Source organism: Sycon ciliatum, chromosome 2 (genome assembly GCF_964019385.1).
Source record: "Sycon ciliatum chromosome 2, ocSycCili1.1, whole genome shotgun sequence".
Taxonomy (NCBI): Eukaryota; Metazoa; Porifera; class Calcarea; order Leucosolenida; family Sycettidae; genus Sycon; species Sycon ciliatum.
In genome coordinates this window covers 14,603,163-14,627,698 of record NC_088644.1, presented here as the reverse complement: position 1 = coordinate 14,627,698, position 24,536 = coordinate 14,603,163, and the positions used below count along the sequence as shown (strand labels likewise).

The following is a 24,536-nucleotide window of genomic DNA, read 5'->3' as shown; positions in this document are numbered from 1 at the left end:
TATGCAGCGGATTGCAAGGCTTGGCAGATATACACATTCAGTGATCGTGTGCAAGGCTTTGTGTGAACATAGTGGATGGGTCCCTATATTTTTATACTTAACCCTTTCAGCACGCATCACGTATGTGTACGTGATGGTACATGTAATTGGCCCACGGATCACGTATATATATACGTGATGCGTACAGTGAAAATGAACGTACTCCCGAGACATCCGTGGTCGACGGATCTTATCCCTACGTGGACCAGTGACGTGCTGGATGAACGTCGACTGTTCTATGATAGTACTGACGGGCGCACGTGTGCCGCTATGCACGCGTACTAATACATAGATGTCGCGTGCGAACATGCATTCCGCAGAAAAAATTGTGAGTGAATAGGACTACTTTTATTTTGGAAAATCACGAAAATCACTGGTTTTGGCTCCGCGGGTCAGTTACACACCCTGGCCGTGCTGAAAGGGTTAATAAAATTCTTAGTGGTGTGCACGGGTAGTCGGGTACCCGTGCTACCCGTGAGGACCTCGGGTAGTCGGATACCGAATAGTACCCGAAAACCCGGGGTCGCAGATGACATCATGTACAGTACAAATAATTCACGCATGTCTACCCAATGCGCAAGGGAAGGGGCCGGTGTGCATTGTGGTCTTACCATGGAAACATTACCCGATCGGGTACCCGTGCTACTCGTGGAAAACTACCCAGACCCGATACCCGAAGAAAATGCTACCCGACTCAGCCCTAAAAATCCTTACTTTTTGGTCTTTTTAATTTTTTAATTTTTTTCACACACACATCACACCACATACTCCGGCATACACTGGCTGTTGGTAACCACCCAGAAGAATGAAAGAAAAGTCAGGAGGAGTCTGAGAAAGAGAAGAAAGATGTGTGTGACCGTAATCGTCGGGAATCGAACCCGCAACCTATCGATTGGAATCGCTGCACATACCACTGCACCATATGGGACACACACACACACACACACACACACGCACACACCTGTCCTGTCCTGTTGAGCCACTGCCATGAAGGTTACGTGGGCCCCGGAGGGGCAGCTGAGAGAGAGGAGGAGCACACAGCCCTGTGACGATCCAGGTGATGCGGTAAGCGAAATCGGCGGGAGCAGGCGCAAACACACGTGAAACCCTGACGGTCCTGAACGGTCGGACGACTACAAGTCCGCGAGCAGCGATGACGGGCGCGGCCACGTGTAGACGCAAAGCAGCGGTCACAAGCCTGGCAGTGAGCGACGCAGCACAGCGGAGAAGCAGGCAGCGGCAGGGGCGCACCGACTGCTGACTGGGGGTAAGTACACTTGTGCCTTGCCAGACCTCCACGGGACTTCAGCCAACGGCCACACTCTCCACACTGGCATGCACCTTTCTGCTCCGCAACCGGCTTCGCACGCTCAGCCTTACATTTGTGGCGTGCGCGATCACTGGGGCGCGTAAACTGTCGGTCGCAGGTGTAGCAGGTGACGGGGGGGGTATGCTGGGCATCTACCGGTGCTGAGTACGCCGAGCGCCAGGTGGAACGCGACTCGCATTCAGCTCGCCATTCCCCCTCGAGGCCGCGAGAACGAAGGAAGACGCACACACACACACACACACACACACACACACACACACACACACACACACACACACACACACACACACACACACAAACATGCACACACACCAAACACATGCACAACATACTTACTTTTACACACACACATCCATAATCATCCACACTATGTACCATGTACCATGTATACGCCCGTCGCAAGAGAAGCCCGCAAATCTGCAAATGGACTGGATGTGCACCCACAGATTTTCTCTTATAGCAACGATAGCGGACAAGATCAGAATGAGACAGATCAAGACTTCCACGCACACATACACACACGCACACACACACACACACCTCAGACCTCACCTCAGACCTGCCCATCGCAGAAGCAATGATGGCGAACAGCTATGTTTAGACATAGCAACTAGTGCTGGGATTACACAATTCAACAGCTTGCAAGGCTGATGAATTGCCCTCCAACAATTTTAGCCTGGTATCCACCACACAGCTGATTGTAGTGGTTTTTTTTCTGGCCAGTGTATCCCTATTTTTCATTTTTTTTCTTTTTCGACACACCACACCACATACTCCGGCATACACTGGCTTTTGGTAACCACCCAGGAGGATGAAAGAAGAACTAGGAGAATGATAAAGAGAAGAAAGACGTGTGCGACCATAATCGTCGGGAATTGAACCCACAGCCTCTCAATTGGAAATCGACTGCACATACCACTGCACCATACGGGGCACACACACACACACACACACACACGCACACACACACACACACACACACACACACACACACACACACACACACACACACACACACACACACACTTGTTATAGATAAAAGTCCTATATTGTTCATTACTTCTTTCTTGCGACAGTCTCTCCTCCTTTTCTCATCCATGCACTCTCAGCCGACACATGTCAGAAGGGAATTCAATATTATCAGAAACAATACTTTAGGTGTCCGTAACCCCTTTGTTGTTTCAATTTATTGGTGTGTGCAATGGTTACTGAGGGGAGCCATGTGTCGGCTGAGAGGGTATGGAGGAGAAGAGGAGAGATTGTTGCATTATTGAACAGGCGAATGGTACCGTTCACAACTTCATTACTTCTTTCTTGTAACTCATGTACGGGATTTTTCTACAACATGTGTTTCAAACAGGGATAACATGTGGAAATCCTGGTCAACCTGCCAATGGTCAAGCTACAAATACAGGATTTGACTTTGAAAAGACTGTAAGATACACTTGTAACACAGGTTATGAGATGGAGAACATACCAAGTGGTGAACTCATAGTGACATGTAAAGGAACTGGATCATGGTCTCAACCCAGACCTACATGTCAACGTAAGTCTATTATCAAGAGTACAAAACCAAGGGTATACAACTCGATGCCCCCCTCCTCCCCCCCCCCCCCCCCCCCAGCCCACAGCGGAATTTTTATGACTTCAGTGTTTCACGGCCATTAGACTCAATGATGCCACCATGCATCGCAAGATGAAAGGACAAAGAATTTGTACATCGCAGCTATGGTAGTCAAAGGAGAACAAAGGACAGCAGATCCATGTGACCTGAACCTGTTGCAAACCACCAGTTCTCAAGTGGGAAAGGCCTTCGAGCTTATGGCATTGTATTCGTTGCAATGTTGTATTTCGACTCCGCCGTACCGCTGATGTTGCTGCATGACATACGCTATATGCGCTGTGTGCGTTTTGCTGTATACGCTGTTATGTCCCATTTTATATGCGTATGTTTTGCATGTACGCTGTTTTGCATGCTATAAATAGCTGTTGTTATTAGTGTTCATTGTTAATTATTCGATGAAGTGAAATATACTGTGTAAAGGAAAAGAGTTGTCCTCGTGCCATGTGGTCGTACGATCCTGACAATTTAGAGAATCTTAGAGGGTTCACAACAGAACCCAATGAACTGTAATTTGATCTTTTCTTTGGTTGCAGCCCGCCAATGTCCCATTCCAGTAACACCAACATCTGGACAGTATTATGTAGAACGGCTAGGACAGCGTCTCTGGAGAGGTCCTTTCCAATATGGTGACATTGTTAGATGGGTGTGTGATACAGGATTCACAGGGAATACCGATGCTGTATGTCGAGCAGATAGTACATGGAGCAAGAACACACCAACCTGTACACGTACGTATACAACATACTTTTCTTGCTTACTTGAAGTAGGTGTGCAATATGAAACTCAGATGTTTAGTCAATAATGAATTGTGAAAGGAAAGGAACATAATGGATACGAGTTAAGTATTTGTCCACCACTGTAACTACAATTGTGGCCACGGAAATCTGACCCGCGAGTCAAAAGTAGCGCCGCGTTTCCACTTCCATGACATCATGCATGTTCCCAAAACCGATCCGAGGGCCGCAGCGGCCGCATGAGCCTTGGCGCTGTTTTCGGCACGTGGGTTGGATGTCTTTGGTCATGACTGTAGATATTATAAAGTCAGAAAGAACAACAACTACTAGTAGGCACAAAACTGACAGAGTACTGTGACATTTGACGACCTGACACCTAACTCCGACACATCTCCAAAGCGCAAGCCAACAGCCTTGAAGGAAAGCGCAACGAAAATGACTACAAGCTAAAACTGCCAAGCTAACAAAGAATGTTGATTGTTACTGGACGGTGACGAGACCAGTAAGATACTTGACAAAGCGGTCAAACTACAATTCGAAGCAACACACCACCCAACTTGGGGCGGCTCAGAAATATCAAAGATAAGTACAGAAGGGGGAGCTTTGTGAATACGAATTGCACTATACCGCGTTGGTGTCCGCTTATCCTTAAACCTTCTGAGTTGGAAGACTGTTGAGTGTTGGTTAGCGCTTCGGAGATGCAAATGTGGGAGCTAGGTGTCAGGTCGTCGAATGCCTCAGTACTCTGTCAATTTTGTGCCTAGTTGTTGCACTTTCTGACTGTATATATGTTGGACTCAGTAGAGCGTCCAGCCCCTATATGATGTCCAACCCCTATATAGAGTCCATTGGTCCAAAATCCACTGTACAGAGTCCAAACTTGGAATCAACTGTGAGCTCAAAGTTTCGATGGACATCACTCCCTGTATAGAGTCCAGCCAATTGGCTTCACCCCTATATAGAGTCCATTGGTCCAAAATCAACTGTACGGAGTCCAAACTTTGAAATCAACTATAAAGAGTCTATGTGTAAAGTCCAGCCAATTAGGCATCCCCTATCGAGTTCGAAAATAGACATAGGATCTGCTGTAAGCAGTGAATATTAACCAGAAAACGGCCTCTCCCTTTAATCCTTTACATCATTCACTTCTCAAGATAAAAAAATATGTATTGAGGCGCCACTGCAGCCACTTCATTACATGAAAAACCCTACAAACACCATCCTCAAATCAAGTGGTCTCTTCGCAGACGCTGCAAATTACAATATCTCAATCATGTAGTGTTGCCAAATTATTGTGCACGCACACACATGCACACACCCACACAACGCCAAGAAAATACCTAGAAAAAAACCAAGAATCGAAAGGGAATAATGGAGAGCCCAGGATTAATTATTTGTTTTCAAATTATTGTGCGCGCGCGCGCACGCACACACACACACACACACACACACACACACACACACACACACACAAACTTATACAACGCCAAGAAAACACCAAGAAAAGAGTAGAGACACAATACACACGCAACTCCAACAGCCATGCAAACGTCCACCCATTTACATGTAAAGTCAAGAGGGATAACAAATAATTATACGAAACGAATGCGTACGGGGACGGGTACATGCACGTTTACATACACGTAGTAGTGTAAGAGAGTAACATAGTGCAGTGGTCAGCATAATACTAGTACATGCTGAGAGTGCAATAGCAAGCTTCACCATTGCTCATGGCCATGCAAATGTTCAGCAGCACTCAGTTCCGCAAGCTTCTGAAGATCAGCACACCTGCAACAAATAGATAGCACAAGGATACGCTTATTACCGTAATGATGCATGGGAGCACACAACTACCAAGTTCTCAACGAATGTGATGCTCAATGAAAATCAATCCACTCAAAGACCTGTGAACAGGTGATGGTGGGGACAATAATCTACAGTCGTCCCTCTCTAATCCGGCACTTTATAATCCAGCACCCTCGCGATAAACCGGCACAATTTTCAGTAGCCAAATGTCCTCTTCATGCACATTGCAGCAGTAGATCAGATTTGTTAATCCAGCACCCTCCCTAATCCAGCAGATTTTCGTGGCACAAATGGTGCCGGATTATAGAGGGACCACTGTATTAGTAATACGAGGAATAAGATCGTTTGTGCACACTCAAGACGCACAGACACACCAACATACATGTAGTGTACACAGTGTTTCACTTCACTGCAACTAAATTGAAATGAGATGATTTGAACAATCTGTACAGCGTTGCTGTCAGTCTTCCCCAAGATGGAAATGCAATGATTTGTTGTCACGAGGCAGTTTCACTGACACAATGTCATGTTCGTGACATCAAAACGGTTACTTCAGGGAATACGAGTATTAGCTACGAGTATTAGCTTGAGAAGCTTTTTCTTGTCATTGGCATACAAGCAATCCTCCTAGTCCTACTACTACTAGTACACTGGCACTGCGTTTGTGGATCCCATTGTATTTGACATCATACTACAGGAAGAGTGTCGTGGAGTTCACATAATTATCACAGGGATAAAAATACATTTCTCATGAAATAAAATAATAATTGATGATAGCTAGACGATCATAATATACGATTGATGCAAAGTCCTTGCAGTCCTTGAGGACTATTACGAAGTGGTTGATTACTTTTAGGGCATTCATTCAAGCAACATCAAACAAACGCGATACGCTCCTTGAAAATGGAAAAAAATTCAAGCATAACAACAGAACAGCAGACCAATCGAAACGAGTAAAAGCTTCCTTACCTCAGTCATCGTCCTGCCATATAGTTGCACAGCCTTTTGACACGGTGGTACAGGCAGCTCTTGTCCAGTCAAACAGGGGTATCCTTGTGGCGTCGAATGAAAGAGAGTGTCAGTGTATCTGACTCGTCAGATTGCAACTGTGCTGAACTTTTCTCTTTCTCCGCTTTCTGCTTTCATCCCTCGCTCTGATGAAACCGTTCAAACGTCTTACTGGCAGAAATGGCCAGCCAAACAGGGGATCCTTGTGGCGTCGAACGAAAGAGAGCGTCAGTGTACCTGCCTCGTCAGATTTGAACTGTGCTGAACTTTTCTCGTTCTGCAATTTCTGCTTTCATCCCGCGCACTGATGAAACGTCTTCAGAGAACCACAAGACGCTTTCCAGATTTGATTTTGAACGTCTCCTTATCCTCCTTGGTTAGCTCGAGACAGATTACTCTCAGCAACTGCACAGCAGAATTGGCAGCCATGGCTGAAGTGAAGAAAGGAATGCGCTGCCACGAGGCAAGCAAAACTGAAAATGTGTTCTCTTTCGGGCACAACACACAGGACGGCGTGACTGGATAAACTGGACTCCGATCCTGGACCGTGAATAGGGGACTTGTAGAAAAAGTGTACTCCTTATAGGGGATTGCGCGGCAGGATGAAGCTGATCAAAACTGAGTGGACTCCTGGACTCTGTATAGAGGTTATGCGATACACGTCATTGCCACCCCAAATTCTTCTATATAAGGGGTTTCTGTACCCGCTTTGGGCATTTTGCCACCCCAACTGGCTCCTATATATGGTGGATTTGCCGTTATCGCATAACCTCTATAGTGGATTTTGGACCAATGGACTCTATATAGGGTGCTGGACATCATATAGTGCATGGACTCTATACTGAGTCCTACATATAGTATCCAGTTACAGTAGTGGACAGTTACTCTTAACCCATATCCATATGTTCCTTTTCTTTCTCTACTTCAAGTAGCAGCAACATTAACTTAATCATGTTTTAGTTTGTCAAGTTGCCTTTATCCTTGTTCCTCACTGCTAAGAAAGAAAAGAAAACATGATCATGATGATCTATCATAGCCGCTTTTAGCATGTAACAGTTAGAAAAAATTATAATTTTAGAGGCATTGCTGGCCACAATCGAGGCTCCCTTTTTTGATTCCTGGTGGTGGCAGACATTCTTTTCTTCAGACGTTTTCCTTTGTAAAACTCTATCAAACTTTAAAATATAGACATATTATTGGTTGACTCTATTGGTACATGGTCTACAGGTAAAAGCTGTGCTGACCCTGGTGCACCTACCAATGGTAACTACACAGTGACTGGCTTGAAGTACGAGGATACAGTTACGTACACCTGCAGACTTGGCTATGACATGCAGAATCATCCAAATGCTTCTCTTACTGGGGTGTGTATGGCCAATAGGATGTGGTCCCACACAAAGCCCACATGCGAGAGTAAGTGCATTATGTTGCATCAGTAGACTGTAATGTGATAACTGAATAAGAACAAAGTCCGGAAATCCGGGTGATTGTTATTCTGCAGGCAACGGTGGGTTTGCACTTCAAAACGTGACCAGCGAATAAAGCGTGTTCCTAAAAGATATACACTCGGTTGGCTTAACCTTGGCAACATCACTTGCTTATGACGTGTGATCTTTGACTTTGTTTTTGACAGTATGTACACTGTGCATGGTACTATACTACAAGCGTGTTGTCACTGTATCTGCCCTGCACTACCATGCCGCTATGAATGTCTCCATGCTGCATGTTCATGGGACAGCCACTCATTTCTATTACGTAGGCAAGGAATGATTCATCACCATGGCTGGTTCACAGAAAAAGTCAGTGTGCTTAAAACATACTTGGTCCGCGTCAGCGATATTGTCGCTTATCTTTCAGCTTTGTTTATATTTCGCCAAAGCTCACTCGGCAGCCCATTTCATCCCAGTTTTGGTTAGTAAGTTTTTTTACTAGTATCTGAAAGGTCTAGCTACAGTTCGAGTGGATTTCCAGAGCGACGGGTGGGTGATTCTGATTGATACAGCGCCGAATCAAAATAGATCAGCGTATCTTGTTACGCTGTGCAGGCAAGAGCAGCGCAAGCCACAAAGTAAATCGGCTACTCGGAATCAGCTTCATTTTGCTGAACGGCCGAGACCGCTCACCTCAGGGATCGCTCGTCAAGCTGAGATCTCAGCTCCCTTACCTCCAACTCAACGCTCGGAGTATCCAGCGCATCGTGGAGATTTGCAAGTACTGTACGCGTCGTCGTCGTCGTTCAAAATAAATCTTGCAAAGAACGGCGTCTGATTTGAACCACACAGGCTGTCGTACTGCCCACGCGAAGTCCTATAGAGAAGGCGACCGTCACGATCGACTTCTGTTTAGAAAATAGCCAGGCAGCGGAGAGGAAGAGAGATGAGCTTGCAAAAGCAAGAGAGTCGAACCCGAGCCAAAATATTTGTCACCAGCGTCGAGAGCAGCAACGAAGAGGACCGAAAAAAGTAGGAACCCTTCCTTGGACAATAAATTCCTTACAGCTAGTTTTCATTCTATACCTTACCGTCCATCGTACCAAGTTTTATCACTTCAAGTGTACGCGTTCATGTCCAAAGTCTAAGTTCAAATTGTCGAAAGATAAGCGACAATATTGCTGACGCGGACCAAGTATTAACATCCCACTGCACACACAGACATTCAAGACCAGGTTTGAGCTAGATCGGGACTCACAGTGGGTGAAATGATTAGGCTTACACCGCGCTTCCACATGGTAGGACAAATGTGGAAGGGGCAGCTAAAGAGGTTAGGCTTACACCGCACTTCCACATGGTAGGACAAATGTGGAAGGGGCAACTAAGAGGTTAGGCTTACACCGCACTTCCACATGGTAGGACAAATGTGGAAGGGGCAGCTAAAGAGAAAGAGGTTAGGCTTACACCGTGCTTCCACATGGTAGGACAAATGTGGATAGGCTGCTAACACGGTTACGCTTGTAGGACTCAGTATAGAGTCCATGCACTATATGATGTCCAGCACCCTATATAGAGTCCATTGGTCCAAAATCCACTATACAGAGTCCAGGAGTCCATTCAGTTTTGATCAGCTTCATCCTGCCGCGCAATCCCCTATAAGGAGTACACTCTTTCTACAAGTCCCCTATTCACGGTCCAGAGTCCAGTTTATCCAGTCACGCCGTCCTGTGTGTTGTGCCCGAAAGAGAACAAACAACTAACTTTTCAGTTTTGCTTGCCTCGTGGCAGCGCATTCCTTTCTTCACTTCAGCCATGGCTGCCAGTTCTGCTGTGCAGTTGCTGACAGTAATCTGTCTCGAGGTAACCAAGGAGGATAAGGAGACGTTCAAAATCAAATCTGGAAAGCGTCTTGTGGTTCTCTGAAGACGTTTCATCAGTGCGCGGGGATGAAAGCAGAAATTGCAGAACGAGAAAGGTTCAGCACAGTTCAAATCTGACGGATCAGGTACACTGACACTCTCTTTCGTTCGACGCCACAAGGATTCCCTGTTTGGCTGGCCATTGCTGCCAGTAAGGCGTTTGAACGGTTTCATCAGAGCGAGGGATGAAAGCAGAAAGCGGAGAACGAGAAAAGTTCAGCACAGTTGCAATCTGACGAGTCAGATACACTGACACTCTCTTTCGTTCGACCCCACAAGGATACCCTGTTTGACTGGACAAGAGCTGCCTGTACCACCGTGTCAAAAGGCTGTCCAACTACATGGCAGGACGATGACTGAGGTAAGGAAGCTTTTACTCGTTTCGATTGGTCTGCTGTACTGTCGTTATGCTTGAATTTTTTTACATTTTCAAGGATCGTATCGCGTTTGTTTGATGTTGCTTCAATGAATGCCCTAAAAGTAATCAACCACTTCGTAATAGTCCTCAAGGGCTGCAAGGACTTTGCATCAATTGTATACGATCGTCTAGCTATCATCAATTATTATTTTTATTTCATGAGAAATGTATTTTTATCCCTGTGATAATTATGTGAACTCCACGACACTCTTCCTCTACTAGGATCTAGTATGATGTCAAATACAATGGGATCCACAAACGCAGTGCCAGTGTGCTAGTAGTAGTAGGAGGATTTCTTGTATGCCGATGACAAGAAAAAGCTTCTCAAGCTAATACATGTACTCGTATTCCATGAAGTAACCGTTTTGATGTCACAAACATGACATTGTGTCAGTGAAACTGCCTCGTGACAATAAATCATTGCATTTCCATCTTGGGGAAGACTGACTGACAGCAACGCTGTACAGATTGTTCAAATCATCTCAGTTCAATTTAGTTGCAGTGAAGTGAAACACTGTGTACACTACATGTATGGTGGTGTGTCTGTGCGTCTTGAGTGTGCACAAACGATCTTATTCCTCGTATTACTAATAGATTATTGTCCCCACCGTCACCTGTTCACAGGTCTTTGAGTGGATGGATTTTCATTGAGCATCACATTCGTTGAGAACTTGGTAGTTGTGTGCTCCCATGCATCCTTACGGTAATAAGCGTATCCTTGTGCTATCTATTTGTTGCAGGTGTGCTGATCTTCAGAAGCTTGTGGAACTGAGTGCTGCTGAACATTTGCATGGCCATGAGCAATGGTGAAGCTTGCTATTGCACTCTCAGCATGTGCTAGTATTATGCTGACTACTGCACTATGTTACTCTCTTAGTCTTCCACTACTACATGTATGTAAACGTGCGTGCACCCGTCCACGTATGCATTTGTTTCGTATAATTATTTGTTATCCCTCTTGACTTTACGTGTAAATGGGTGGACGTTTGCATGGCTGTTGGAGTTGCGTGTGTATTGTGTCTCTACTCTTTTCTTGGTGTTTTCTTGGCATTGTATAAGTTTGTGTGTGTGTGTGTGTGTGTGCGCGCGCACAACAATTTGAAAACAAATAATTAATCCTTGGCTCTCCATTATTCTCTTTCGATTCTTGGTTTTTTTCTAGGTATTTTCTTGGCGTTGTCTGGGTGTGTGCATGTGTCTGTGTGCGTGCACAATAATTTGGCGACAATACATGATTGAGATATTGTAATTTGCAGCATCTACAAAGAGACCACTTGATTTGAGGATGGTGTTTGTAGGGTTTTTCATGTAATGAAGTGGCTGCAGTGGCGCCTCAATACTTATTTTTTTATCTTGAGAAGTGAATGATTAAAAGGATTAAAGGGAGAGGCCGTTTTCTGGTTAATATTCACTGCTTACAGCAGATCCTATGTCTAATTTCGAACTCTGGATAGGGGATGCCTAATTGGCTGGACTTTATACAGGGAGTGTTGTCCACATAAAGACTCCTTATAGTTGATTTCAAAGTTTGGACTCCATACAGTTGATTTTGGACCAATGGACTCTATATAGGGGTGAAGCCAATTGGCTGGACTCTATACAGGGAGTGATGTCCATCTAGACTTTGAGCTCACAGTTGATTCCAAGTTTGGACTCTGTACAGTGGATTTTGGACCAATGGACTCTATATAGGGGTTGGACATCATATAGGGGCTGGACGCTCTACTGAGTCCAACACGCTTACACCCTGACAACCGCATGGTAGGACGAATGCGGCGGGGCTGGTGACCTGGAGTTAACTGACCAGCTCAAAGACTTATGGAGTGCTTTGCAGGCCACCTAACAAATACCACCCAAAAATAAGACCGCCTATGGCGGCTTGAGCCCTGAACTAGCTGTTCAAACCGAGAGCGGAGCCATGCTTAGTGGGTTGCAATCAAGATGTGAGAGAGCAGCTGGAATAGGCTTAACGTTATACCCAGTCAGCTACATAGCTAACATATGCCCGCTAAAGGTAAGACTGTCAGAAACGTTGCGAGCCCTAGTTTAGCTACCTCTATACGCCAGGCACAGCAGCACGATCAGGGAATGCTAACGAGATACGTAGAGTGCAAGGGGAGCAGAGCAGCCACTCTTACAGAGGCCGTACGACAGTGTTCAACTAGTCTGATCTCACCCGTGCTTTGGTGATTATTTCCATGAGCCAACTATGCCTTGCGCTTCGGTGGCTATGGGGATGGTTGCCGCATCCCCCTTGCTTGCGAATCCAACTCCATGCCCAAAAATGTGATGACGGGCAGATCATGGTAGCGCCGTCCGTTGACCTGCAAGCCGTTTCCCGGCAGTCGGTTGCAGTTGCGTACTGGATGGATCTGGAGATGTTGGATCACGGTGGTAGATTAAGTTCAATACGCAGAAGGTACCGTCGCTGGTGCAATCTGTGTGGCCGTAGGTGCAACGGCCCGGATCTTCCTCTTCTAGCACGACCACCACCACGCCGTGTATGCACCACGGGAATGTGAAGCCAGCTAATGACGCTTTAGACACATGTGAGGTCGCGTTCTTGGATCAGATGAAGCTGGACAAGTGCGTACACCTCTCTGGACTCGCTGGGTGTGATGTCGAGCTGGTGTATCTCCAGCTACATTGTGCCCAGCTCCAGTAACGGGATGGAACCTTCTCCGAATGCCACTGAAACCCGTAGCTAGGAAAGCATGTTGAGATGTGGTAAATTACACGATTGTCCAAGAGTAAGACGAGAGGCGATTCCAGTGACTACTAAGTGAAACTGCAGGCGCGCCCAACTTCATTACTGAAGATGGCAAAGGTAGCTGAGAAATGAGCTTGGTTGCAATGGTTAAGCAGGCTATACTGGCCTCTAAGATAATGAGTTTGAGATAAAATTGCCAGAAGATACACAATAGTGGCGTTGTGCACGCTCGAACCATCTAGTGTTGAAAGATGGTGAATTAGTCCAAGATAATTGTCTCTCTTCGGAGAAATGCCTAGCCAAGATGACTGCCCCGGACGGAATGGTGGGGTGGACACGGGCCGGCTGTCGTACCATCCGCCACTGCCGGTTGTCTTATCCATACTGGGTGAATGGTGCCACAGGCTCATGCACTGTGCCCGGGGCTTTTGCAGGTGCTGCATTGATGGTTAATCTACGAATTGATGGGCGACGATGTGGTCGATAGTGCTCTCAGGTAGAGTTGCCCCGATTGGAACAGGTTTAGCGTGATGCAGGTGACACCGGACGAAGGGCGCCGGCTGGACGTACATGGCCATTAGATGGGGTATTGTTTAGTGCAGTGCAGCCGGTCAAAAGACGTTAGGATCTCCAGAAACATGTGGAACGTTAATTATGACAACAGTTTGGAGGATGCCAACAAGTGAATACGACAGAAATTGGCCTGTCCTCACCAGTTCGCTGGACGGCATCATGGTTCAGGTCTCCGAAAATTTGTGAACGTGTTGAGTCCGACAAACGTCCGGAATTCTGATGCTCTGCTGGGGTGTGCATCCAGATTCCCAACAGCAAATAATGCCAAATATTGTTCCCACCTGCAGCTAGGTTGCCTTTGCCCGAATTGCGAGAGGACAAGCATTCCAATGCTGAGAGATAGTGGATTAGGCCATGGTGGCTGTCTTTCTTAGGTGAGATGCTTTATGAAGATGACTTCGTTGGGCTGAATGGTGGAGTGGATACGGAACGGCTGTCGTCCCATCCGCCATTGCAGGTAGTCGGAGATATACTGGGTGTATGCGGCAGGACGTTAGGTCCGGCCGAACATCATCTTGCACTGGCCTCTTAGCCAATGGAGAAATCATGTGGATAGAGCTGTGCGGTTGAGAAGCATGTATGGCTTATGCCGACGTTGCCATGATTTTGGTCCAAACATATCCAGCGCAGTGGGCGTAGACGGGGTACGAAGCTGACGCGAACCAGACAGGCACAATGTCCTACTGCCATGGGGTGAAGGCACCGTGGGCATAGTTCGTGATCCACATGATTATGCTGCTTTTTGTCCTGTCCATCAATCACATCTGGTGTTCTGGTGTTGGGCTGACTGCTCAGCGTTCTTTATTCTCTCTCTCCTATCTTTCTTTCTTTCTTTCTCCTATCTAACTCTTTGTCAACGCTCCTAGTGAACAATGAACACTCAACGACAACTGCTAACGTTACGTATCGCGACGTTCAACGTCCGTGGAATATCATCTGTGACGAGGCAACAGCAGCTGACGAACGATTTGAAAAATTATCGTGTTGACTTCTGCGGCCTACAGGAAATGAAGCTTCGGGACAGCTTGGACAAGCAGATTGGTGAAGGCTATCGGCTTGTGGGCTTTGGACAGGACAGCGGCCGACATGGCGGCATTGGCTTTGCAGTTTCACAATATTTATCTCCGTTCCTTACCAGATACAAAAAACTGTCGGAACGCGTCGGATACACCGACTTCAAGATCCCCCAGGACCGGCGGGCACGACAGAGTCGACTGACGGCACTGGACGTGAGATTCATCGTGGCCTACGGCCCAACCAACCCGACGGCCACTGCTAACCCTGCTCTCCGAGACGAATTCTACTAAACGCTTTCACGAGCATGGAAGACTCGGAGCAGTAGAACGCTCAAAATCTGCGCCGGAGATTTCAACAGCAAAGTTGGTTCAACTCCCAGCGTTTGTGTCGGCCAATACAGCAAAGGAGTTAGAAACGAGAATTGCGCTGCGCTGGTGGAGTGGGCTGCTTCTCAACAACTCCTGCTGGCAAACACCGTATTCCGATATTCAATGCGTTATAGGACTATCTGGACAGGCCATGTCAAGGTCAAGGGAACAGGCCAAACAAAGAAAATCTACAACATGATTGACTACGTGCTGCTCCCTACGCACCTGCGTCCGCAGCTGATTAGGGCACGCTCGTACGGAGGGACACAGCTTGCCAGTGATCATAAGCTCGTTATTGCCGATCTGGAGACAAGCCGCTTGTTCAGAGCATACGATGCAAAATCTACAAAAAGTATGGAGAAACCTCTTGCTGTGGCGGAGCTTGCGAATCCTGAAAAGAGCCTCAAATACCGAGAAAACCTAAAGCTGAAGCTCCAATCCTCTCTACTGTTCTCTAGTGTGGCAGACAGCATTCCCGTTGCGGATTTCTGGAAATCTACAACCAACCTAATGAGGGAGTCAGCCAAAGAGGTTGTTGGACACATGAGACGCTCAAATCGTGGCACTCTGATAAAAGAAAGTACGGAAATTCAAGAACTATCCCGTGAGCAAAGTGGGCTCAGGGTTCTAATCGACTCTGGGCCGAGCAACGCAGCAGAGCTAAAGAAAGCAAGAAATCAAGTTCTCCATAAAATCAGAAACACCCAGCTTTCAGAAGCCAATGATCGCCTCGACAAAATTGATGAACAAATCGATAACGCTCCTGATTCGGTGAAGATGATTCAGGCGGCGAAGGCCCTGAAACGGAAGTCTGCAGATAGTTCGGTGAAGGTTGAGTCTACCGACGGTGAAGTTGTTGCCCAGAGCCAGGGAAAAGCGGACATAATCGCGGCGCACTTTCGACAGCAGTTTTATTCTGCGCTGATATCAACAGTCGAACGCCCAACGCCCCATAAGCTGGAGGTTCCCGTGGCCATTGCTGAGGTGAGCCGAGCCCTTCAGCGGTTGAAGAACCAAAAGGCCTGTGGAGAGGACCTGGTACATGGAGAGCTGCTGAAATATGGCGCAGAATATACCGGTCCTATAGTTGCAGATCTCCTGAATACCAGCATCACCCGAGGCCTAGACTTCTCGAGCGTCGTCGGCCCAGGCGTCCTAATCCCGTTGGCCAAACCAAACAAACCCCGCGGACCACTCACGAATTTGAGACCGATAGTCCTACTCAATACAATAAGGAAAGTATTCTCACTCGTGATACTGGCACGGATATCAACAACAGTGTCATAATTTCTCCGTTCCTTACCAGATACATGTCTAGACATGTCAAAGGCATTTGACACCATCAACAGAGCCAAGCCCCTGGATGTTATGAGCTCGTTCCTTGGCCGCGATGAAGTCCACATGATACAGCATCTTCTGTATGGCACCACCATATCTGTTCGTATGTGCAGCTCCACTTCCAAGGCATTCCAGACCACCATCGGCACGCCCCAGGGGGACAGTCTAAGTCCCGTGCTGTTCGTCTGTTACCTTGAAGCCGCCCTGCAAGAATGTCGCCCAAGACTCCCACAGCGACCTATAACTGATGGAGGCATCCCTCCAGAAAACGGGGTACGCTGATGACATAACGTTCTACTCTACCAGTAAACCTTGGCTCGAGGAATCACTACCCGTCATATCCTCGACACTGCAGTCTTGGCACCTAAAATTAAATGAGCAAAAAACGGGATGGGTGCACTTTACGTCAGGCGATTCATCCTGGCGGAGCATCAGGCAGCTTGGCTCTCTTATGGGGAGCGCTGAGGATATCGACAGGCGGATTTCCCAGGCATCCCAGGCATACGGTAGTATGTGCAGCCTCTGGCTGGGGCGCAAGCATGTGTCAGAAAGGTCCAGGCTCAAGCTGTACAGCTCGCTTGTGCTGCCTGTCCTCCTTTACAACTGTGAGACTTGGGGAGTACCCCAGGCAGTCTTTCAGCGACTGGACTGTTTTCACCGCCGACAGCTCAGAAACCTGGTGGGAGTGCGATATCCAGACAGAATTACGAATGATGATCTGTATTCCAGATGTGGCTCGCAGCCACTGTCGGAGCTTGTTGCCAAGCGACGCCGTAGCCTCACTGGCCATGTGCTGAGGATGAGTGAGCAGTCACCCCCTTGCCTTGCGATGTCCTGCTATTTTCAAGCGGGGTCACGTGGACGAAGGGGCCGTCCCGCGGCTACTCTCCCTACCACCATCATGAAGGACCTGGCAGGGCACGACATCCCTTTGAAGAATGCCAGCGACCTAGAAGGAGCACGAGCATTTGCTGCAGACAAGTCGAAATGGAGATCAGACATTGTTTATGGATGAGTTTTTTGTTGACTGGAGACAGAAGCGGACTTGGCTTAATTTCAGTGTATTCTCATGCATTGTTCTTTGGCCTTTGTACGCGTGCTGTGGTATTATTATTATTATTTTGTCCTGGTGGTGACAGTCAATTTTTTCTTCAGACTTTTCCCGTTTGTCTCTTTCCCTCAAACCAGTTAATATTATTATTATTTTTATTTTAACTGGTTTGAGGGAAAGAGACAAACGGGAAAAGTCTGAAGAAAAATTGACTGTCACCACCAGGACTCGAACCAGGGACCCTCGCTTGTAGCCAACGATGCTCTAACCACTGAGCTATGGTGTAGTCGTCATCCCAGCAGAGACCGTTCAACGTTTTCTTCAGACTTCGTAACTCGCACTTCCTGTGAATCCACACAGGCGGGTGGGACGCAGCCCTCACTGTAACCCACACACTTCACGTACAAACTAGCACGCGGGGAGCCCCAAGTCATAAAATATGAACTGGTTTGAGGGAAAGAGACAAACGGGAAAAGTCTGAAGAAAAATGGACTGTCACCACCAGGACTCGAACCAGGGAACCTCGCTTGTAGCCAACGATGCTCTAACCACTGAGCTATGGTGTAGTCATCATCCCAGCAGAGATCGTTCAACATTATTATTATTTGAAACTCGGGTATTGAGCCAATAATAAAAGTAGAAAGGAAAAGGACATATGGAAACGAGTTAAGAGTAACTCTCCACCACTGTAACTAGATACTATATACAGTCAGAAAGTGCAACAACTAGGCACAAAACTGACAGAGTACTGAGACATTCGACATTCCGTTGGGACTGTAGCTTGTGCTCGTTTTCGTTGCGCTTGCCTTCCCCTCTTTGGTCTTTCCATAACCTTGAACTTTCCAAGTTGGAAGGCTGTCGGTTAGCGCTACGGAGATGTGTTGAAGCTAGGTGTCAGGACGTCGAATGTCTCAGTACTCTGTCAGTTTTGTGCCTAGTTGTTGCACTTTCTGACTGTATATAGTATCTAGTTACAGTGGTGGAGAGTTACTCTTAACTCGTTTCCATATGTCCTTTTCCTTTCTACTATTATTATTATTATTATTATTATTATTATTATTATTATCAATCACATCTATAGCAAAGCCTTGATAAAGTTGAGAAACTAGCAAGGACTAGATACGACAGACGTGCGTATGGCGTGTAGGCCGTGGTCTGCTAAGGACAAACATTTCCCTCCGCTGTCGAGAAGGATCTCAAGTGACTCAGGGTAGGCCCGAGTGTGCAGGTCCCCTTGTCGCGGGGTAGACCGACTCGGCTTGTCGCAGAGCCGTGATCAACTAGCAGTTAGAGTCCAGCATGCCTGCCGACCTGAATTGGCGAGTCGAATGGGCGACCATTCCTTGATAGGGCCAACAGCTCCGACAGATCTATGTGTGCCATACTGGTCACTATCGGCAAGCATTGTGAATGTCTCGATTTACGTGAGAAGATCGTGAACACCCTCGCGCTCTTTCTTGAGCAATGTGAGCGGATCATGGTGTGAAGCGGGCTCATGCCGAGAGCAGCGCCATCATCCACACGGCTCACGTCCGCCGCTTCCAAAGCCGTCAGTCTGCCGCGGTGTGGCGTTCTCCATTCTCAGCAGGAGAGTCCTATGAGGACAGTTTTCCGGCCTGAAGTGTCCATTCAGACTGTCGATGTTTGAGAGCGAGAAAGTTCGCTTCCGCTGACGATTGCAGGATTACTCTTGTGGACTCAGGATAGGATTTGAAGAACAAGGGCGGCTTTCTGGCCCGAAAAGTCCGTTCCAACGAACGAGAGCTTGCCGCGGAAAAAAATCCTGGCAGAGAGGAAAATTCTGGCAGAGAGCTAGTTTGTGAGAAAACAGCGAGCCAGAGCAGCAAGCCAGCGTGGAACAACAAATGCTTGAAAGGAGAATCGGTACGCACAGGCAATTTAGTGAGCCAGCTGCCATGCTAAGCTGACGTCAGTGAAGGGCGCGCAGCCCCCGGTTGTGTTTGCAACATGTGCACGTGGTCGCATGCACAGACAGTGACAAGGCCAGCATATCAGCTGTGGTATGGGTAAGGAACAAGTGCAACGTGGACCCCATGCAAGAGAGCCAGCTGAGAGGGTGTTACGTGACTGTTAACTACAGTTAATGCTCAGCATAAACTGATATTTGTGTCAGGTTTCCGACGCTCCAGTTCCATCATACATTTTGTTCATCTTTCATGCTTGCTGTATTTTCAGGCATTAGGCGCAATTCAAGCAATGCAAAGCTCGTTACTCGGATGAAACAAGAGGTCCTCAGCACATATGGGAGCATCCTCCAGGCATTATCGGATCTTCAAGTCGTAAGTTGATTGCAGTGTTGCTGCCAACATGACGAGACCACATGTTCACTGTCCCAAAATTCACTCTTGACCCGAAAACTGATGGGAAAAGAGCCTCCCAAATGTTGACAGAAGCACCAAAGATTGTGCTGCATATGTAACTGTATAGCAGTATGGTTGAATAGTCTTGCGATGAAACAAACACAATTTATCAGTAATCGAACGTTCCTGATGCTAACGAAGGAACGAACGAATATTCTTTATTCCCGTAGCTCTGCAAAAGACGTTACTTCAGTAACGTCAGGCGCTAGCCAGGGTCCACACAGCTTTAATTTGGTGTTTGTTTGTTTGTGCAATCGGCATGCCTGGCGCTATCCCGTACCTGTCCCATACCGTACCGTACTATCAAAGACAGCTGGCCACAATATTCAAATAGGGCTTTCAAATGCAAGATCATAACGTGAAGCAACTTGGAAGAATGAGTATGTATGCGAAGTGTATCGGGGGGAATGCATGCAGGGCGAAAGTGCGTGTTCGAATCCTAGGTTATGTCTTGAAAAAATAGGAGAAATGAAAAATTTATAACATCCCTATGCGTTTTTTGCCTAGGTCATCGAGGTGGTAGACGGTGTCGTATTACCCTCGAATGCAAAAAGAACGTTTATTTCTTTCACTCAGGGCCCTACGCTATGCTTTTTTGCCTAGCTCATCATGCATGTTATTCGAACAGATGGAAAAATTTTGCAATACAATGATGTAGCCGATCAGTTCATTGTAGTATGGTTGGGCATTGTAGCCGTCATGGTCGACGTAAAACACTATAACCAACCAATGGAAAAAAAACATTTCCATCAGTTCTCATAACATCCATGATGAGCTAGAAAGAGTATGTGATGAATATGGATGCTATAGTGTGTCAAACAAAAGTGTAAATATCAAACCTGACATTCAGTTCTACATACACATTAAAACTTTAGTATGATCATAGAGCACTGCATGGATATACGATGGTATTGGGTATAAAGTACTATTTTGTTGCTGGTGCATAATGCTATAGGAGTCATTTGTTCTCAGGTAATGTTGTACAGTACCTTGGACATAAAGTACAGATTTGTATGCCCTTACAGTTAAGTTTCATGTATACTCAAGTTGTACAGTATTGTGTTCAGTTTCACATTTAATATTTCTATCACAGTGTAATCGGCTTTCTCCTTTTTCCTACAGGTTCTGACCAATTCTGCTCAGAAAATGCGGTCATGGAGCTAGACATAACCTTGCATTGCCCTGCAAGCCATCTCTGAAACGTTCAATAATATCCTCGGACCAACGTCACTGTCCACTCTGCCACCCACGGCACTCTCCAGAGTGTATCAGTCCATGCACAGTAGTGGCACGTCACCGCATAATCCATGCACAGTAGTCGCACGTCACCGCATAATCCATGCACAGTAGTCGCACGTCACCGCATAATCCATGCACAGTAGTCACACGTCACTGCATAATCCATGCACAGTAGTCGCACGTCACCGCATAATCCATGCACAGTAGTCACACGTCACCGCATAATCCATGCACAGTAGTCACACGTCACTGCATAATCCATGCACAGTAGTCGCACGTCACCGCATAATCCATGCACAGTAGTCACACGTCACCGCATAATCCATGCACAGTAGTCACACGTCACCGCATAATCCATGCACAGTAGTCACACGTTAACCGCATAATCCATGCACAGTAGTCACACGTCACCGCATAATCCATGCACAGTAGTCGCACGTCACCGCATAATCCATGCACAGTAGTCTATACACTGTAACCACACTCCGTCCTATAGTCTATGCAGCATATTCTTAGTTTTGCTTGTATCATGTGAGTGCACAATGTCTGCTCATAGTCTCACACCTGCAAACATACTAAGTACTGTAGTTTCATTAGAAAAAAAAGATAATATACACAATCGGTTTTGTTCCATTTCTAAAACCTATTCACTTTATTTCAATTTCGCACCACTCTCGCAGAATCTCAAAACCTTCAACGGTGTTTAGTTTTTAGCCTGTCTATTCTTATGAATATGTTTGCTTCATTTTGATTTCGTTTTCAATCGTTTGAGGCAGTGCAATTCGTGTATCTTGTGTTGAAACTGCTGTCGTTTGTTTCTTTGCACCTATCGGGATTTGCAGAAGCATACATAGGAAGTACAATGAACAGTTTGGCGACAAGGAGACAAATTTTAATCCGAATCGATAACGAATATGCACAGTCATTCTATGCAATCATGCATCTACACACATCACCCATGGAACAGTTCGTTGGCTCAAGAGCCCGGTCACACATGCACTGGAGTTCCGCTTTGGCGGCGAGGTTCTGCGGCAGCGAGCCTGATGTCTCTCCAGCGAAACCACTTGTGTATGGTCACACATATGGCTGCGTTTACATACAAACAGGTCAAACTCCTACTTTGGCGGAAATGAGAGTGAAGTGGACTGTGGTGTAACAGTCCAACTAACTTCAGTAGTCATTCTTGGAATAAGCAATGATCCTTGCCATAATGCATTCTTATATCCATGAACAAGCAATGATGGACATAACACCTAACAGCAGCAGCGTGATAATAGCAGGTGATAAGTGTATCCTATTCCTAGTGTTAGTAGTAACAGTGAATCTGTTACACCATTCCCCCCTCTCAACTGTCAGAACAGTACCAATTCGAAGGAACAGTTATGGTAACTAATGATCATGCATGGATATGTGGAATGCATGGTAGCCGAAAACAACACTGATGAACTCAAGATCCAGTGCATGTCCTCTGCAAATAACGCCTGGCTGGCAGGGAAGCACTATCCTAATCATGCAGAATGCTACATTTCTATTGCAACACGTAGAAACTAGCAATACAACTGTGGCTGCCAATTAAATAGCAATTTTATGAAAAACGGTCCAGGTAGGTTTTCAGCGGAATAATAGCGTTTCCTGCTTCATCCATCAAGTATTCCTCCGGCTCCCAGGTGGCATCTCGGTAGCCCTTCCATTTCACTAGGTACTGCGTGCGCCGTCCTCTCTTCTTGTGCGACAACACCTTTTCGACAATGTACCGCGTATGGCTATCCGCATCGGTTAGGGGTGGAGGTGCCGGCTGAGTACGGCCCGGTATCTCATTGCCATGGTACAGCTTGAGGGCAGCAATATTGAACACTGGATGGGCCCGAATGATTCTTGGAAGAGCTAATCTGTACGCATTCGGGGCCACTTTCTTCTGCACCTTGAACGGCCCATACCACTTGAGCCTTAATTTGTGTGAAGGCCTGTCTCGTTCCTCGGGCGTCAGCAGGAAGTCCCTGAAGACCAACACCTCATCCCCCTCCTTCAGGGCGTCCTCCACCCGTCCTCGATCCGCATACAATGATTGCCGGGCCTGCGCCGCCACGATGGCATCCTGTGCCTCACGTAGTGCCTCTACGCGGCCATCCAGCCATGACAGCGGACCATTCGTGTCCATGCCAGCTCCAGCTTTCTGCTTCGTCAATAAGCTCGAGGGAGTAACTGGATGGCATCCATGGTTGAGGAAAAATGGCGTGTTACCTGTTGACGCTTGATCGGCATTGTTGATCGCAAACTCACATAGCGATAGGAGTTCATCCCAATTGTTTTGCCTATGGTTGACGAAAGCTCTTAGCGTATCCTCAATGACACGGTTCACACGCTCAGTCATGCCATCGGTCTGCGGGTGGTTGGCCGTGCTCATTTTTAGCTCCACGCCAAGAATACTGAAAACCTCCTTGAAGAACGCCGACGTGAATCGCGGATCTCGATCACAAACTATCGTTTTGCTCAAGCCATGGGCAGCAAACACATGATCCACGTACAATCGGGTTGCCTCCTTAGAGTCAACATGAACAGTCGTCGGGATCAGGTGCACATACTTCGTCAGACGGTCCACAAAGGTTAGAATGGCGCTATGTCCTCGGCAGGTCAGCGGCAGTGCCATGATGAAATCCATGCTGATGTCTGTCCAGGGCTGGTCGGGGACTGGAAGGGACTGCAACAGTCCTGCCTTGGTCTGGCTACCCTTTACGCGTTGGCACCGGTCGCAAGATTTAACGAAGTCCTTCACAGTACTTATCATGCCTGGCCAATAGAAGTATCTGCTCAGCTTCAGGTAGGTCCTGTCTCTCCCCGGATGGCCGGCCGTCAGGCAATCATGATTCTGTTTGAGCAGTTGCAGCCGTACCGGACCGCGAGGAATGCAGAGGCGAGCATCGCCCGATGTTACTAGGTACAGCCGCCGGTCCACACTGTTCCAGACGTATCGCTCATGCATGGCGTCTTCGCTGCAAGCCATCAAGCGCTTGATTACTGGCGAAAGCTCTGGGTCACTATCATACCCTGCTGAGATCTGATTCGCGATTCCTTGATTCAGATCCAGAGAGAACTCGATCCCATTCAGTTCCAAGTCTGGTCGACGTGACAACGGGTCTGCTATGTTACACTTCCCTGGCTTGTGATGTACCGTGTAGTCATAGTCGGCCAGGAATTCAATCCATCGAGCCTCTCTCTTGGTTAAGTTTGGTTTGGTCCTGAGGTAGACAACTCCCATGTTGTCGGTGTAGAGTTGAAAGTGGCGAAATAGGTAGACTCGCCAGCACTGCAGGGCGTACACTACAGCCAAAGTTTCTCGCTCGGCGGCCGTGTAATTCCGTTCGGCAGAAGACAGCTTTCGGCTCACGTAAGCCACAGGATGCCAGGACTGGTCCTCTGCTTGCTGCGTTAAGACTCCTGCCACAGCAAAGTCACTTGCGTCAGTCTCAACGCGGAAATCCTGACTGACGTTTGCTAGTCGCAACACTGGTGCATCCAGCAGAGCAGACTTCAATCGTTCAAATGCCTCCTGT

General features: G+C 47.1%; 1 protein-coding gene across 1 annotated transcript in view; it reads left to right on the top strand.

Moving 5' to 3' along the window:
• The window catches only part of LOC135810744 (CUB and sushi domain-containing protein 3-like), a 48,918-nt gene extending 26,818 nt beyond the window's left edge, over positions 1-22,100 (top strand). The window contains exons 3-7 of the mRNA XM_065324211.1: positions 2,730-2,915; positions 3,527-3,721; positions 7,769-7,954; positions 19,562-19,665; positions 20,869-22,100. Of these exons, the coding sequence (XP_065180283.1) occupies positions 2,730-2,915; positions 3,527-3,721; positions 7,769-7,954; positions 19,562-19,665; positions 20,869-20,910 (713 nt within the window). The 3' untranslated portion in view covers positions 20,911-22,100. The remainder of the gene's footprint in view (positions 1-2,729; positions 2,916-3,526; positions 3,722-7,768; positions 7,955-19,561; positions 19,666-20,868) is intronic.
• Positions 22,101-24,536: the final 2,436 nt, after the last annotated feature.